General features: G+C 41.6%; 1 protein-coding gene across 7 annotated transcripts in view; it reads left to right on the top strand.

The window, feature by feature from the left end:
- MYRIP (myosin VIIA and Rab interacting protein) overlaps positions 1-17900 on the top strand; it is a 155912-nt gene that overhangs the window by 15942 nt on the left and 122070 nt on the right. For all 7 annotated transcript variants that reach the window (XM_081882012.1, XM_081882016.1, XM_081882011.1 and 4 more), the window contains exon 2: positions 5984-6134. In XM_081882012.1, coding sequence (XP_081738138.1) covers positions 6025-6134 — 110 coding nt within the window. In that variant the 5' untranslated portion in view covers positions 5984-6024. The remainder of the gene's footprint in view (positions 1-5983; positions 6135-17900) is intronic.

The following is a 17900-nucleotide window of genomic DNA, read 5'->3' as shown; positions in this document are numbered from 1 at the left end:
TGGGTGGAGTCCAATGTGAGTTATTCAAGTGCAGTAGCAATAGTAAAGTGGCAGTATTAAGGTAGGAACTGCCTGTTTTCTGTGTGATGCCATAATGGGCGTATTGGGACAAGTGATTTTTAACTTGGTCAGAAGTGATTCAGAGCTAAGGGTGAGCAGAGAAGATAGTCAGATTTGCAAATGACACTAAATCATTCAGGATAGTAAAAACTAAAAGGGATTGCAGAAAGCTCCAAAAGAATCTCTCTTGCCTGGGTGAATGAGCATTAACATTTACTTCAATGTAAGTATGTGCAAAGTCAGGGCATTCCACCCCCCCCAGCTGGAACTCGCTGGCACTCTGTTCTGGCACCTCTCAGGTGGGTGCCATTGCCATTATAAGAGAACAAGGGAGGTATTCATGGTGAGTTCTGGCACCTCTTTTTCTAGAAAAATAGCACTGTTAAAGTGATGCTTATTGGGGCAAACAATCACATATAGGATGATGAGGGCTGAACTAGTGGCTGACTGACCAGGAAATGGATCTTGTAGTCATAGTGGATCTCAATGAAAACAATAACCCAGTGTGCTGCAGCTGTGAAAAAGATAGATTCTTTTGGGGTTCAGAAATAAAACTGCCAGTAGCATAATGCCTTATGGTGCGGTCATACTTGGAATGCCATGTACAGTTCTGATTAGATTACTGCACCCCAATGAGAATATTGTGGAGCTGGAAAAGGTGCAGAAAAGGGCATGTCTAGATTAACGTTCTGGAGAGTGTTCCTTTAGAGCTTCACTTCAGGAACTGGAGTTGTAGGAGCAAAGCAGCCAGATTAAAAGATTTCAAGAGAATTTAAGGGGCAAAGCAGTTACCCAGATTCCATTTCCTTCAGTTACTGGCAGTTAGCAGTGTTTTATAATATTTGAGTTTATCTGCAAACAAACAATTATTTTACAAATAAATAGGTAGAGTGTAGGTGGTGGAGGCACAGCTTGGAAGAGCAGGCAGCTGAATCCAGTGTCTCACATCAGATCTCCAGAGAGAGGCAGCTCCCTATTAAAATCTTACTGTCCTCCAAATGCTGAGGTCCTGCTTCTGGGCTCCCAATAGGCATTTTGTTGGTCACTGTGAGAACAGGAAGCTGAATTAGGCATGCCTTTGTTCTGATCCAACTGGGCTCTTCGTATGTTTCCTTTTCAGTCTTTCCTCCCAAGCCATAATTGCCCTTAATTATTATTGACTCTTCCAGTGGCAGAGTTACCAAGGTACATATTTTGTTAGGGAAGCTACGCAGACCCTCCCAAGTGTCCCTATTTTCCAGGGACAGTCCTTAATTTAAAGAAGCTGTCCCAGTTTCTGATTTGATCCTTTTTCTTAGGACGTCCCTATTTTCATTGGAGGCGTAATGTGACACCACCCCCTCGAGCCAAGGAGATAAGTAACTATACAACCTTTAGAAGACATCCGAAGGCAGCCTTGTATGTTGTTGTTGTTTAGTCGTGTCCGACTCTTTGTGACCCCATGGACCAGAGCATGCCAGGCACTTCTGTCTTCCACTGCCTCCCGCAGTTTGGTCAAACTCATGCTGGTAGCTTCAAGAACACTGTCCAACCATCTCATCCTCTGTCGTCCCCTTCTCCAGTGCCCTCCATCTTTCCCAACATCAGGGTCTTTTCCAGGGAGTCTTCTCTTCTCATGAGGTGGCCAAAGTATTGGAGCCTCAGCTTCAGGATCTGTCCTTCCAGTGAGCACTCAGGGCTGATTTCCTTCAGAATGGCTAGGTTTGATCTTCTTGCAGTCAGTCCATGGGATTCTCAAGAGTCTCCTCCAGCACCATAATTCAAAAGCATCAATTCTTCGGTGATCAGCCTTCTTTATGGTCCAGCTCTCACTTCCATACATCACTACTGGGAAAACCATATACTTCCTGTATAGGGAAGTTTTTTAATGTTTAATGTTTTATTATATTTTTATATATGTTGGAAGCTGCTCAGTGTGGCTGGGGAAACTCAGTCAGATGGGTGGGGTATAAATACAGTACTACTACTACTACTACTACTACTACTACTGGAGTACAGGGTCAGATTTAAGGTGCTGCTTTTGACCTTTAAAGCCCTTCACGGCCTAGGACCCTCGTACCTATGGGACCGCCTCTCCCGGTATGCCCCACGGAGAGCCTCAAGGTCCATAAATAGCAACACCCTAGTGGTCCCAGGCCCTAAGGAAGTTAGATTGGCTTCAACCAGAGCCAGGGCCTTTTCAACTCTGGCTCCGGTCTGGTGGAACGCTCTGCCTCATGAGACCAGGGCCCTGCAGGATCTGATTTCTTTCCGCAGGGCCTGTAAGACAGAGTTGTTCCGCCTGGCCTTTGGCTTGGAGCCAATTTGATTCCCTCCCCCACCCTCTCTCTCTCTCTTTTTTTCTTTTCTTTTCCTTCTCCTCCTGCGACAAGGCTACATTTTAATATTTTAATGTTCCATTATTTTAATGTTGTATTTTATTTTTGTTTTTAAGTGGTAATCATTCTTCTTGTTTTTATTATTGTTTGTAAGCCGCTCTGAGCCCGGCCTTGGCTGGGGAGGGCGGGGTATAAATAAAAAATTATTATTCTTATTCTTATTATTACTGTTAAATAGGGTATGTGATACCACTGTGGTAGTTTTTGTTATGTGAATGGTGCCACAGACCCTCTGGGTGGGTTAAACAGACCCCCAATTGGGAACCACTGTCCTAGCCTATTAGCCATTTACCTCACATGATCAGCTCTGCATCTCATTATCTTCTGACCCATAAGCAACTGCATCAGTCCTGGTCTGGCCCTGCAAACATGAGCCGAAGCTGAATAATGTTCATGGAACTTAAATGATGATGGCTGGCAGAACTGTTGACCTAGGTGGACCAGATTATCTGGTCACTCCCATTTTCACCAGCTATAGTTAGTGTTTGCTTGATGTGTCTGTTCTTTTGTTTTCATGCTTTTTTGTGTGTAGATCTGATTCACAACAGTGGAGCACTGTATTGCCAGTAATATTGAAATCCACCCCCCCCCCCGCTAATTTCACTCATGGTGCCTTCTTCTGTTGGCTATGTACATAAATTAATAGCCAGTACTGTGGGGAAAATAAAAATGGGAACTGGGAATTTGGTTTGGTTTTTCCCCCAGAGTAATTAAACAACTCATGCTCATTTCCATTTGTGTGTGTCTGTGTGTGTGTATGTGTGTGTGTGCATTTTTACTGGAGTTGTGTGTGTTGTTCATTAGTTCTAGCTTTATGGACAGGCTTATTATTGGATTGCCTTGAGGATCAAAGGCCAAGGCAGCACTACTCAAAGTGCTTGAGCAGTCTCAGTTTCTTGTTCAGAATTAAGTAGCTTTGATTACTTCTGTCCTCCAAATCTTGCATGTAATAACTTGCATTTGGCATCTAGAATCTGATTGTAAGGAAATTTCAAAGCCACTTTCCAAATGTAGCATTTCCTGTTTACTAACAGTAAACTCATTCTTCGAGTGTGGATCTCTTCATAGTTGAAACAGGTCCGTCCACCTGCAAGGCGGAGGTCTCAGTAGGCTTGGAGGAACCCCCAAATTGTGCGTTTGTTACACTTTAAAACTGCCCTTCATCTCAAAGGATTCAAGGTGGCATACAAATATTTAATAAAATACAACATGCATAAGTATTTAAATCACATGTCCATAACTAAATAATAATTTCCAACAAAATATACAAGGTTTGCAGCTGGGTGGTTTTTTTTTAAAGGATCCCCCCCCCCCAACACAAAAATGAAGACTGAGCATGCTTAGTGAGTACAGAATGCTGATTGAGTTGGGCGGTAGTACAGCTCCTAGAAAGGAATACTATGATCACCAATAGTCAGCATGGATTTCTGAAAAATAAGTCATGTCAGACTAACCTGATCTCGTTTTTTGACAGAATTACAAGCCTGGTAGATGAAGGGAATGCAGTGGATGTAGCCTACCTTGATTTCAGCAAGGCATTTGACAAGGTGCCCCATGATATTCTTGTAAAGAAGCTGGTAAAATGCGGACTTGACTATGCTACCACTCAGTGGATTTGTAACTGGCTGACTGACCGAACCCAAAGGGTGCTCATCAATGGTTCCTCTTCATCCTGGAGAAGAGTGACTAGTGGGGTGCCACAGGGTTCTGTCTTGGGCCCGGTCTTATTCAACATCTTTATCAACGACTTGGATGATGGACTCAAGGGCATCCTGATCAAATTTGCAGATGACACCAAACTGGGAGGGGTGGCTAACACCCCAGAGGACAGGATCACACTCAAAATGACCTTGACAGATTAGAGAACTGGGCCAAAACAAACAAGATGAATTTTAACAGGTAGAAATGTAAAGTATTGCACTTGGGCAAAAAAAATGAGAGGCACAAATACAAGATGGGTGACACCTGGCTTGAGAGCAGTACATGTGAAAAGGATCTAGGAGTCTTGGTTGACCATAAACTTGACATGAGCCAGCAGTGCGATGCGGCAGCTAAAAAAGCCAATGCAATTCTGGGCTGCATCAATAGGAGTATTGCATCTAGATCAAGGGAAGTAATAGTGCCACTGTATTCTGCTCTGGTCAGACCTCACCTGGAGTACTGTGTCCAGTTCTGGGCACCACAGTTCAAGAAGGACACGGACAAACTAGAACGTGTCCAGAGGAGGGCAACCAAAATGGTCAAAGGCCTGGAAACAATGCCTTATGAAGAACGGCTAAGGGAGCTGGGCATGTTTAGCCTGGAGAAGAGGAGGTTAAGGGGTGATATGATAGCCATGTTCAAATATATAAAAGGATGTCACATAGAGGAGGGAGAAAGGTTGTTTTCTGCTGCTCCAGAGAAGCAGACACGGAGCAATGGTTCCAAACTACAAGAAAGAAGATTCCACCTAAACATTAGGAAGAACTTCCTGACAGTAAGAGCTGTTTGACAGTGGAATTTGCTGCCAAGGAGTGTGGTGGAGTCTCCTTCTTTGGAGGTCTTTAAGCAGAGGCTTGACAACCATATGTCAGGAGTGCTCTGATGGTGTTTCCTGCTTGGCAGGGGGTTGGACTCGATGGCCCTTGTGGTCTCTTCCAACTCTATGATTCTATGATTCTATAACAGAATATCTTGGGAAATGGTTTTCTATAATCCTGAACATAATCCTAACATACTAGTTTTTTATGTGAAGGTTTTTTGTTTTTGTTTTAGAGGGAGAGAGGAGCATTAGACATTTTGAAGTGTAACATTTCAGAAACAGATTCAGCAGGGCAGTTCTAGACTGTGCCAGAACTCGGTTTCACAGTTAAAGTGGATTGGGAGCTTTTGCACAGCAAACCCTTTAGGCGAAAAGATTGGACTTTTTAGGATAAGCAAAATGGCAGGAAAATGCACTGGAAAGTGTCGGATAACACTCAATGCAATGCCATCTAAGCTTTCCGCAAAAAAATCAAGATGAATGCTCAATAAACAGGTTGTGTGGAAGGGACCTTGGTGAGAACAAAAGAGGTTTTAAAAATATTGTCTTTGCCATACATTTTGCTCCCCACCCCCCATGCTGACACACACCTCAAACTACTTTTTGCTCTTGGTATGAAAAAGGACAGTTATCTGTACCTTTTTACCCCACACCATGGGGAGAAAAGCAGCTTGAAGGGGCAAGAAAACAAAACTGCAGAGAAAGAGATGAGCATCTGTCTGCCATTGCCATGCAAACATCTCTAAATTGCAGCTCCCTGAAACTGCTTTGAGGTAAATTTTGTTTTGTTGATCAATCTGGTGAATATTTTCCCTGAGCTGGAAGTTGACATGCAGTTTGACTCGTAAGAACTGTAGGCCTGAGATGTACATTGATTCTACATATATAAAAAAGATTCACCCTCTTGTGAATTATACCAGTTTTTAAAATGAGTATTCTTTTTTAATTTTTAGGAGCTCAGCTGGAGACCTGCAGTGAGTTTTTAGTTTTTACATTCTTTATTTTGTTTCCTTTTGTGGTTTAGGTTCCTTTCATTAATTGATTGCACTGAAGATAGAACTAACCATGGGGAGGAAGCTAGACTTGTCTGGCTTGACTGATGATGAAGCGGAGCATGTCTTGCAGGTGGTCCAGCGAGATTTCACCCTCCGCAAGAAAGAAGAAGATAGACTGAGGTAAGACCCGTGAAAGTGGAACATGTAAGCATTTAGATAAGAAAACTGTTGAGTGGTATACATTTTGCACCATCTGTAATCTGAATTCATTATATTTTGATGTGATTGAATTAAGAATCCAAAACTTCTGTTTTACAAAACTTAAGCAAATTTTTTAGTGGCAGGCGAGAATTCTACCACTGAACCACCAATGCAGTTTTTTAGTGGAAAGTGAGACTGACTTGGGGCACCTTGCTCTAGTTGGGGGAGGGAGGAGGGCAAGGTACTTGCTAGAGAAATCCCTCTGTAACTTGTTTGCATAATGTCTCATTAAGAGTATGGAGGTATATACTTGCTTGAGGACTGGCAGAGTCCGGGACCAAGGAGAAGAGTCGGTGGAAGAAGATTGGAAAAAAATTAAAGTTTATCTTCAAAAATATTGCAAAATTAAGGATTGTTAGAAAGATGTTGGGAAAAGAAAATTATGTGGTTTTAGTAGAAATGATATAAAGGATTAAGTAAAAATGAGTTGGTGAAAGAAAGAATGTAAAATTATAGTATATTAAGACAAATTATTAAGATAAAAATAAGGTTGGAAGGATTTGCTGAAATAACAAATTGAATTAGAATACAAAAATGGGAGGTGTGAGGAGGTCAAGGAAATAAGTGAATGTAAGCAAGTGATGTACAGGTTTGACTTGTTTTTTATCTTTTTTCTTCTGTTTTCTGGTTTTTGATTATTTTTTTTATATGTATTGTTTTTTCGTTTTTTCTTTGATTGTTGTTATTTTCTCTTTTTTTCTGTAATCTTTAAAATCTTAATAAAAATTTATTTTTTAAATATATATATATACTTGCTTGAGATGTGGCCAAGGCTGTGCATTCTGGTCAAGGTGTGGAAGATATTTGGTTGGCACCTGATACTTAGATTGGGCTATTCTGGAGTCCTCTGATTCCTTGTAATAGTACCGTGCTCATTGCCAGAGGCGGCGCTGTACCTCGTCATCCTGAGGACTATCAGACCCTGGTTCATTTGCTGAAGCCCCTGGTGACTGCACCTCTGGGCCATTTTCACCCTGGTCTTGCAGCTCAAGAGTGCCGGAGCATCCCAGGGGGGCGGCACACCGATGTCAGCCCCCCTCAGGGATGACACCCAGGGCGGATTGCACCCCCATTCCTCTGCCAGTGCTTATTGCTCAGAGCTGAGACAAAGGGCAAGAGTTCCAGAGAACCGAGGTTACAAATGCCCTGGCCTGTTATAACTATTTTGCTTCAGATAGTTATTTAAGCATAAAGTAATAAGTGAAATGATAGCCAATGAAGAAAAATAAGGCAGGAAACCATAAGTTAAGCGATCTTCTCTATTAGTGGCTGTTAATACTCCTCATTCACTGTAGATTTCTACCAACCACCTAGCCTACCATTCATGTTAACTGAAAATTAAATTATAGTTACTTACTCAGAATTCATCATTTTTTTGTCCAGATGTGGAAGTCCACCTGAGAGATGAGAGCACTAAAACCATACCACCTTAATCTAAAACTCATTAATTGCCATGCCATTGCTACATACTTTCAATTTATGCAAGACTATTGCAACACTATCCATCTCCGTGTTAGAGATTGGCAATGAGCAACATTTCATATATTTCATTTGGTTGGTGGTTTAGAGCTGTGTTGAAAGAGCAAAACGTACTGTTGCCGTAACTGAAATTCCTTTGGTTCTTTTCTGCCAGTAGCACATGAAAATGTAGCTAATAACTCGGTTGAACTCTGTGGTAGGGCAATATTTCTAAAGCTTGTTTCTGAAATATGTTGTAAGGTCAGCTTTGGAGTGTTTTGATGAGCTGTCAACAGATTTGGAATATATTAAAACATGTGTTATGTTAATTAATGCAACATTTGAGTTTGGAACTTTAGATGTCACCGATGACATGAATTACTCCCACATGCCTCCTATATAATACTAGTTTATATTCAACCTACAGTAAGAAGCTGAAAGTGTTTCCTTTAAGCACTCCTGCTAGAGAAGGGGTGGGAATATTCCCATGGCTCTGTGTTTACCAAGTGACTCATTTCTGTGTCCATACATAAGATGCTTAATAGACAGAGGTGAGCTTAAAGAGGCTAGGAAAAAATGGACCTGGAACTGTTGTTTTGTACTTCCATTTGATGATAACCTGAAACAACAAGTTAGAATGATGGGCACCTTAACAACTTCACATTGGATGGCAGGATGTGGCAGCTGCTGATTACAATTGAGAGCAATTGTAGTTTTCATCATAACTCAGTGCCTAATCGTATGCCAAAGGATAAGTGATGCACCTAGAAACAAGTCTGACATTATTTCATAGCAGTTCTGGCCCCACTTTTCATCACAACAGTAGTTCTTGGTTCTGGTTCTCACTGAATGGTGAGCTTGCGTCTGGCTTCTCCCACTTCAGACTGGGAAGGGGGAGCTCTCACAACTGAATTATAAAAAAAAAGTATGCTAGAAAATCGGCAAGCCAGGAAGAAGCATTCTTTGATTACAATTGAAAAATTTGAATAGGGTTTTCCAAGGTTGGCCTCTAGAGGTTATCAGATGAATCTGTTGGCGCTTTGAAGTTTATGGTAAGACTATTTCATTGCTGTTGTTTACTGCAATATAAAATATAAATATTGCAATACTGTTGTTCTCCATCTTGAATACTGTATCAGATGTCCATTAAATATTTCTGGAATTTCGATTTTATTTCCACTATGCTCAGCAGAATTCCAGGTATACTGTGGAAAGTTGATTTGTATTGATCATTCAGATTATAGAATCAAAGATAATTGTAGAGTTGTAAGAGACCCTGGGGGTCATCTAGTCCAACCCTCTCCCATGCAGGAATCCTACCCACTGCCATTTCTGGGTGGGCTCAAACCAGCAACCTTCTGGTTACCAGCTAGATGCACTGACCCACTGTGCCATCTGCTCCTGTATAGTATCTACATTATAATCTTATATCTGTGTTCCTGGTTCTTGAGAAAGGTGGGTTCCTGACTACAGGGGAAAATAGTTGAAAAACAGGAAAAAAGGTAAAGAACAGAAAAGGGGTGAATTGGAAGCAGGCAGTAGGTAGCGGGAGACTATTCTATTATTTCACTTATTGGAACATTGTGCATTCAGTACCAGTATAGTATTCTGTCAGAAGAAACAACAAAAAATCCCATAAAGGCTGAATCAAAACCACATGTTTCTACATGCCCAGAACATCAGGTTGTGTAAACTAATACAATGTTTGCACAAAACATTTTGAAGTTTGTTCTAAGATCTCTTGAGTTAACCTAGTTTAAGTTTGTAGGTCAACACCCTATCCGCTAGACAAATTAATAATTATTGCTTAGCTCACAGGATGTGGCATACTATGAGATAATGAGTAGCTGGAATGTAAAATCAATATTTAATTATGGATATCTTGTGTATTCAGAAGCTGGGCCTGATAGCCTTATAGGAGGAGTATTATTCACTTTCCTAGGCCAGTAACACAAATGAGATTATGTAAGATAAGTTTTCTTGACTTACGCATTGGAGACCTTTGATATAACATTTTGGAAATAGGATTCCGGGCCAGATGGACCAGGTTCCACTAAAGTCCCTATTCCATTTATTTCAATGGGACTTGTTTCCGAAAAACAAGGGAAGAATCATGCCTTGGATTGTAACCCCTCTCTCTAACATATGGATTTATTTCTGTGTTTTATGAAGGTCAGGGGTATTGTTTGGAGGAGTTTGCTGAGTGCGGTTGTTGCCTTTGTTCTTTTGTATCTTTATTTTAGATTTTGTTGTGATTTATGTGGAAATTTTTCGGTTTGGTTTATATACATATATATGTTTAATTTATTGCTTATGACCACTTTTGTTACGTTGTAGTGATGTATTTTTTCATGTTGCAAGCCGCCTTGCGTGTGCTTTGAACTGTGGAAAGGCAGCATACAAATAAGATTATGTATTCACATGCATCCTTTAAATAAATAAAATAAATGTTATGCATTAGAGGGCTACAAAGACTCTCCTCCCTGCAAGAGAGGGGAGTGGTTGTGGGCGGGAGCCCGAGCTCCACCCCTAGCAGGGGGCGTTAGCCCCCTGCCTTCACCTCACCTGGCTGGCGCCCACGCCCCTCAGCGGGCATCCAACCAGGTGCCTGAGGGGGGCGTGTTCAGCAGCCTTTTGCTGCGGCGGCAGCCTTCGCCCGGCCTCATTCTTCGTCCTCTCACCACGAGTCACCCACCCTCCACTCCCTTTTAGTTAGGGCTTGGTCACTGGCCTTGCTATGGACCTTAGGTTGGTCGCCCTGGTTGTCCAGGGGGCCTGGTAGGAGTTTTTCCATTTGGCATTAGGCCTTTTTGGTTTTTTCGCCTACCTCGTAGCAATCGTCACAACTTTTTGTGGTATTGGTGGGTAGGTTAGGCATTGGAATAATGTGTTGTGCTGTGTCGAAGAGCTAGGTGTGGCCATCGCCTATGCCTTCAATTTTTAGGGGTATTCCGTTAAAGGAATCTGGCGGTCGTGTATTCTGTCCGATGCCTGCTTGGCGGGAGGCCATGGCACGACCCTCGGTGACATTAGGGGTGAGCCTATAGTTGGATCGGCATCAACTGGCTCCACCTACTGGTGAATAAACCCACTTGTTCAAATCCAATGCCTAAGCCAATACCTTTTCACTGCTGTAATCAATAAAGTTGTGGCCTTTCCTTGCCCATTAACCTTATATCACGTGTCCGTGTGTATTCTTTCCACATTGCGGGGGTCGGGTCCTCGAACCACAACCAAAGGTTCGCATTGCCTTCTTTACCATCACAATTTTTTTTGCCTCCTCAGGCTTCTTCCTTCTGGTGGCCTTTCCCCAACTAATCATCCTGCCATAGCTCTCCCTTGGCTTTCTGCCTTTTAAGGCACAGGCCGCCTCCTCTCATAAACTGGGTTGCAATTTTTTTGTTGCCTACAAGATGTTCCAGATCAGGAAGGGTCAAACCAGATTAGCACAGGACTTAAATATTTTAAGGAAATGTAGGGCTGCATCAAGGGATTGTTTCTGTTTATTATGCACTTTGTGTTCCCATTTAGCATTTTTATGTTGTGAACCTCCCTGTGATCTTTGGATTAAGGGCAATATACAAATTTAATAAATAAGGAGACTGGAAGACGTGGCACCACAACCTTGTATTACATTTGTTTCTGGTGACTGATGAGAGCCGTCACCTTCCTAGTTTCTATAGCAATAAAGAGCTAATCTCAAAGAGGAAGGAAAACCTTTACGAACAAAAATTATGGAAATTCTCATTAATGCTTTTACAGAGCTTTTATTAACATCGCAATCTCTAGGCAGATCCGCATAGGGCAGCTGCAGCTAGGTCTAATTTTGTTTGGATGCTTGTTCTAGTCTATAGTGCTCAATAGCAGGTCTGAACGGAAAGGCTCCAGCAATGGTGCTCTGATTTTTGGAGCTCCAAATCCCACTATATCCTGTATTGATGCTTTACTTTTCCACTCTGGCAAACGCTCTTAGCAGGCCAAATTTGTGTCTTTGACACGATGCAGCTACATTTCCTTATGTACTGATGCCTATGCTAACTGGGGTCCACGGACCAGGTATCCAAACAGAAACACTCATCAAATCTGTAAACGAACTTCTGAATTGTTTACATTCTTTATCTTACGAAGAAGCAGAATTATTGAAGACCTATAGCAATCAGCTATATGACATACACTTTTCAGTGAGACAAGCTCCCAAAATTTAAAATGCTGTTTTCCCTTTTTAACTTCCCTCCGAGAATCCTCAGTGTAAAATGTTAAGTATTAGACACATTATTATTGACCCATTTTCTCTGAACCTCCCCTCCTACTGGGGATGCATGACAAGGAGGATCTTATGCAACAAAAATGTGTTCAGCCCATTTTTCACTCCTATACATTATTGATTGTTGTATAATAAAAAATGGACGTTCCACAAAACAGGATGAATATTTGAAGAAAACCAACAACCCAGCATAGTAGAAGACAGCACATCATCATCATCATCATCATCATATTTATTTTTAAAATACATTTTTTATTTCATGAGCTGGGCTGCTGGAACAAGGAAGGTGGAGAGGAGGAAAAACCAGGAGGGAGGATACTATAGGCTTGGCCCTTGAATAAACTGAGCTAGCAAGTGTTCAGAGGCAACCTGATCCTCTGTTCTAAGTGTAAGATGGAAGAACAGATTATGGGGTACTATCATCTATCTATCTATCTATCTATCTATCTATCTATCTATCTATCTGTCTGTCTGTCTGTCTGTCTGTCTGTCTATCATCTATCCTGTCTTGCACATGGCTTAAAGGCCCAGCGCCCTTTTCTCTTTAAATATGTTAAGCACTGATTGCATCTCTATTGTCAGAAAACAGCTACATTTTTAAAACATCCCCTCTGCTTTGCTTCTTACAATGGTTTACATCTGATTTTCGTATCCTCTTTCCTTCCAGAAAATTTTCCACAAATGGCTCGCGCCCCCGCGTTTTTTTGGTCTGTGTAATCTTCCTTCATCTTCCATGCTCTAATTTAGTTAGATACTTGTGCCAAGGATCACCAGAGTTCGAACCATGAGTCCATTTTCAAAAGCAGGATGGAATCCTGGGATGTATCACATAGTAGTGGGTACCTCTGGATATTTGTCTGGTTGAATTCAATAGGACTTACATGTGGGTCAATATGGTTAGGATTGTGCTGTGGGGCCATGAAGGGAGACAAATGGTATGCACAATGAACAAGAGCATATTTTCCATTTCTCTTCCACAGAGTCTATCAGAAATTGTAATCCTTTGTCTGACATCACAATCAAGTGTCCCTTTCTGATAAATGAAGAACTTGGTCTTCTTAATGCAGTTACTTTTGTTGGGGGAGCATTCTGCACATGCTTATAATGATTCTATTATTTATTTCTGTTTAAGAATTATTTTCCATAGATGCACTAATTGACCTTAGGCTAGCCGCTGATTGTAATGCCACAGTGCCCCCCCCCCCAGTTTTAAAATGGGACATATATCCTCAGAATGCATAAACTGGTTCACACATGATGTTATTCCAAACCATGGCTTAGTGGAAATGCATGAGTGTGAGGATTCCAAGGAAGGAGATTGTGGTTTGTGGCATGTGGTTTGCCTCACTCCAGACAAACCATGGATTGCAAACCCCCAACCAAACCTTGCTTACGGCTTGTACTCGCAGCTACAGTTGTGCTGGTAGAGATTCTTTGGGCTGTTTACTTTCGTAGAGGTTAAGTTCAGTAAAGCTTAAGTTGTGTAGAACTGATATTTCTCCTTTTCTGCAACAAGTTCCAGTATGAAAGATACATGAAACAGGTTTGAGACAATAGCTGCACCTAGATTTCTTTATACAAACTAAAAAAATTATTGTACTGCTGTTTCCTAAGATCCCATGATCAAAGAATTCCAGGGTGTTTCAGCTTCCATGATTTCTCTTTCCTGATCATAGATAATACCACTGCTGTTTATCCTGGGGTGAAATGAAATGAGTCAGGAATTTCTAATCTTGCCAAATAAGGTTGCTTCCCATCTCCTGTGAAAAGTACTTTATGTAAGATGTCTGAAACTGAGAAATAAGATCTCTAAGAGACCCTGCATATTCTGAGAAGAGAAGCTACGAAAACTGCCAATGGTGAACATATACAACTTCTGTGTGAACTTGATAATTTCATGAATGTTGTGCTTGGCTGCAATGACCTTTGCCCCATGTTTTAAATGCCTAGTTTTCAGTCTGCAAAGCGTTCTTGATCCGTTATAATTAGTTGTTTTCCCCCAAATCTTTCTTAAATCATAATACCCAAAGCATGAGATATTACTTAGTATAAGACCTAAAGAAACCAAGTGAATGAGTAGTTAGAACTAGAATGTTTTTGATTCCAAGAAAACAAAAATATTTCAGTCACTGTCTCTTGAGCCAAATATTATTACATTGCCCTCATATAAACAAACCTACCATTTTGCTCTTTCCTCTTCTGTAATTTTAAATTAGATTAAGCAACATTAGATGAAGAACAACACATTTTGCATGTGTGAAATTAATTTATTTTTGAGTTAGTGCTGTTAATCAGAATGTTATAAAACACTTAACAGAATAAAGCATTAAATTCTCTCTTCATTGACCATGTCTGGATATTGGTATCTCAGCTTAATATTTACATCCACCTCACTTGGGCAAATCAGTATTTCTCAGCCTATCCTAATTCACAGGGCTCTTATGAGGCAAAATCTGAAAATCATGGAAGAAGGGTAGGAATGGGATAACTTTCAAAGGAGTCTTGAGCAGCTGCTTCAGTACATAATGGGACAATATCTCCCCCACCCCACCCCAATTTCCTTCACCCATTGCTGAGCAGAATAGAGCAGAAATATTATCACTGCACAACAGCAAGTTGCAATGGGGGAGATTTATTTTTGTTTGTGAGAATGTCTCCCAAGTGATGAATTAAGTTAGCGGAGTCCCAAGGGGAATGTGTGATTGTCACAGACAGCAGCAGACTCATCAGAACGATGCTGTCAAGCCCCCTGGGTAATTTTAATGCAAGAGTTTGGCGAGATTTCGATCTGTGGACTGTGACTATTGGGAAGAAGAAGAAGAGTTTGGATTTGATATCCTGCTTTATCACTACCCGAAGGAGTCTCAAAGTGGCTAACATTGTCCTTTCCCTTTCTCCCCCACAACAAACACTTTGTGAGGTGAGTGGGGCTGAGAGACCTCAAAGAAGTGTGACTAGCCCAAGGTCACCCAGCAGCTGCATGTGGAGGAGCAGAGACACGAACCCGGTTCACCAGATTACAAGTCTACCACTCTTAAACACTAGACCACACTGGCTCTCAGGGAAAGAAGCAACTGGCAACAGCAACCAGAACGGAATCATACTATATATGCAGTGCACAACCTTGTTATTACCAACACACTCTTTCGACAAAATAAATAAATTAAAAATATAATGGAGGCACCCTCAGATGAACCACTGGCACCTCTTAAAGGTACAGGTAAAGGGACCCCTGACCATTAGGTCCAATCGCGGACGACTCTGGGGTTGCGGCGCTCATCTCGCTTTATTGGCCAAGGGAGCCAGTGTACAGCTTCCGGGTCATGTTGCCAGCATGGCGAACCAGAGCAGCACACGGAAACACCGTTTACCTTCCTGCTGGAGTGGTACCTATTTATCTACTTGCACTTCAACATGCTTTCGAACTGCTAGGCACCTCTTAGACTATGTAATTGTCCTAGCTGAAGATCGCCGTGATGTGCTCCTTACCAGAGCTATGACGAGTGCCAATGACTGCTGAACAGATCACCGATTAATATGTTCCACGATGGCTGTCAAGATTATACCTAAACACACGCTTCAAGGAAGGAAACCAAGGCACAAAATCAACACTCAAGCCCTTCAAGATCCTATTAAGCAGGATTGCTTCCAAACAACTCTTAAGGACCATCTGCTTTCGGAGTTCTCTGATAACATCAAGGAACACTGGACCAAGTTAAAAACATCCATTATTGTAGCCTGTGAATAAACTATTGGGTACCAAACCAAGAAACACCAGGACTGGTTTGATGAGAATGATAGTGAGATTGAACACATTATTGACAAGAAAAGGAAGGCCTTTCAGATCTGGCAAAGAGATAGAAACTGCACCACTAAGAAAAAAATGTATGCCAATGCCAAGGATAAGCTTAAAAGAAGAACCAGATAACTAAAAAATACCTAGTGGATAAAAAAGCTCGAGAGATCCAGCACTTAGCCAACACTCATGATGCAAATAACTTATTTAAAGTCACAAAGACCATCTATGGGCCAATAAATCATGGCATACGCGCCCCCAATGCCTAAACAGATGGTACCACACTTCTGAAACATAAAGAAGCTATTGCATTGTGCTGGAAAGAACATTACCAGCATCTCCTTAAGCACAACTCCCCCGTAGCTGCTGAGGTCCTCTCATAAATTCTGCAAAAACAAATTAGAAATGAGCTTGCAGTACCTCCAAATCCGGGACAGTTGTGTACAGGAACTTACAAGAACAAGCAATAAGAACATATAAGTAAAGAAGAAATGTATTATTATTGGAATTAGCCTCATAGGTTATACACCGTACATATGAATTGTATATGTTGTACATACTGGGCTAGACCTTTACGATAGGAAATAACCAGTAAAATTTTCACAGTTATTATTATTCAGCCTGTTGCGCTTTGTGTATGGTGTACTGAAAGAAGCATAGATCACCAGTGTCGAAGCAATGATTTTTCAACATCAACTTTGTTGGACTGGTCATGTTATTCAGATACCTGATTATCGTCTTCCAAAGCAATTAATCTATTCCAACCTTAAAAATGGAAAGTGTAATGCTGGTGGTCAACAAAAGAGGTTTAAAGACTCTCTCAAGGCTAAAAAAATGTAGTATAAACACTGACAGTTGGGAAACACTGGCCTGCAAGTGCTCCAGTTGGAGAACAGGCTTTACCAAAGGTGTCATGGGCTTTGAAGATGCTCGAACTGAGAACAAAAGGGAGAAACATGCTAAGAGGAAGGCATGTTTGGCAAACACCATGATCAACTCCTGTCCGGAAACCTATGTTCCCACTGTAGAAGGATGTGTGGATCCAGAATTGGCCTCCACGGTCACCTACAGACACACTGTTAAGACTGTGTTCATGGAAGACAAGCTTACTTGGCTACAAGTGATCGCCAAAGAAGAAGAAATCTTGAGAAGCAGCTTGAGGTTCTCTTAAAATCCCTGTTCTTTCCTTGCTTCAAACAAAACCAAATGTTTTCATCTCCTTTTGTTTTCAGAGGCCAAAGAAAATGATGAAAGCAGGATGAGTGGAGGCAAGGACAAGTGCAGGGCAGAGAAGGCAGTGCATTAATATGTGAAATAGGGCAGAAGAAATAAAAGAATAGAACTGTGGATGGCCCCTGAAAAGAAAAGGGAACAGCTGGACTATGACAGAAAGAAGGGATGGGGAAAACCAAGGGCAGTAAGGAATGCTGGTGATGTACAGATATAATTCTGGCCAGAAGCAGGTGCACTTATAACTTGAAATACATAGATATGGCACGACACCCTACACAGCACCTCCTGATTCAGATATAGCTGTGCGTCATTAACTTACTGATTATACCATGCCCCAAATCCCAGTGATTTCGTATAGCTGTAGGAAACAGAATGGACTTTTATAGGACCCCACAGTTCAAAAGCCATGGGATTGAGGAACAGCCCCCTAGTGCTGCTTTCTGGCAATGACCCTGTAGGTAGGAGCAGAGCATTATCTCCCTCCCACCCCAGAGTCCTTCCAGAAGGGCACTATGGCCAGTGCTTAGTGCAGTCAGATATAATTTCCACCTTGGGCCCTTCACCTTTGGCCTATATTTACCTGGACTGGCACTCTGAAACTTGCTTCTCCCGGCTGCACATCACTCCCTGGCTCCCATTCTCTGACTCCAGATTGGAGCCAAGCACAGCTTCATTGGCCTGGAAGATCTGGGCCTGTTAGCATAAATATTTTATCTGTTTATTCCAAGTCATTTGGCAAGACTGCAGCATTCAATTCCTAATATCAGCTGTTTAAAATTGTTTAATGGCAATCAGCAAAACACGCACATGCTGCTCTTCCAGGGGACAGGAGAAGGAAACAACTGTGCACAATTCTGTTTTATTTAGTTCTGTTCATAAACGAATGCAACTATTGGCCCGATCCAGCAGACTCTTATGTACTTTTCCATTGCCC

This window comes from Podarcis erhardii (assembly GCF_964252035.2).
Source record: "Podarcis erhardii genome assembly, chromosome: 12".
NCBI lineage: Eukaryota > Metazoa > Chordata > Lepidosauria > Squamata > Lacertidae > Podarcis > Podarcis erhardii.
Note: the sequence above shows the minus strand (reverse complement) of the source record. Positions and strands in the feature narration are given on the sequence as shown.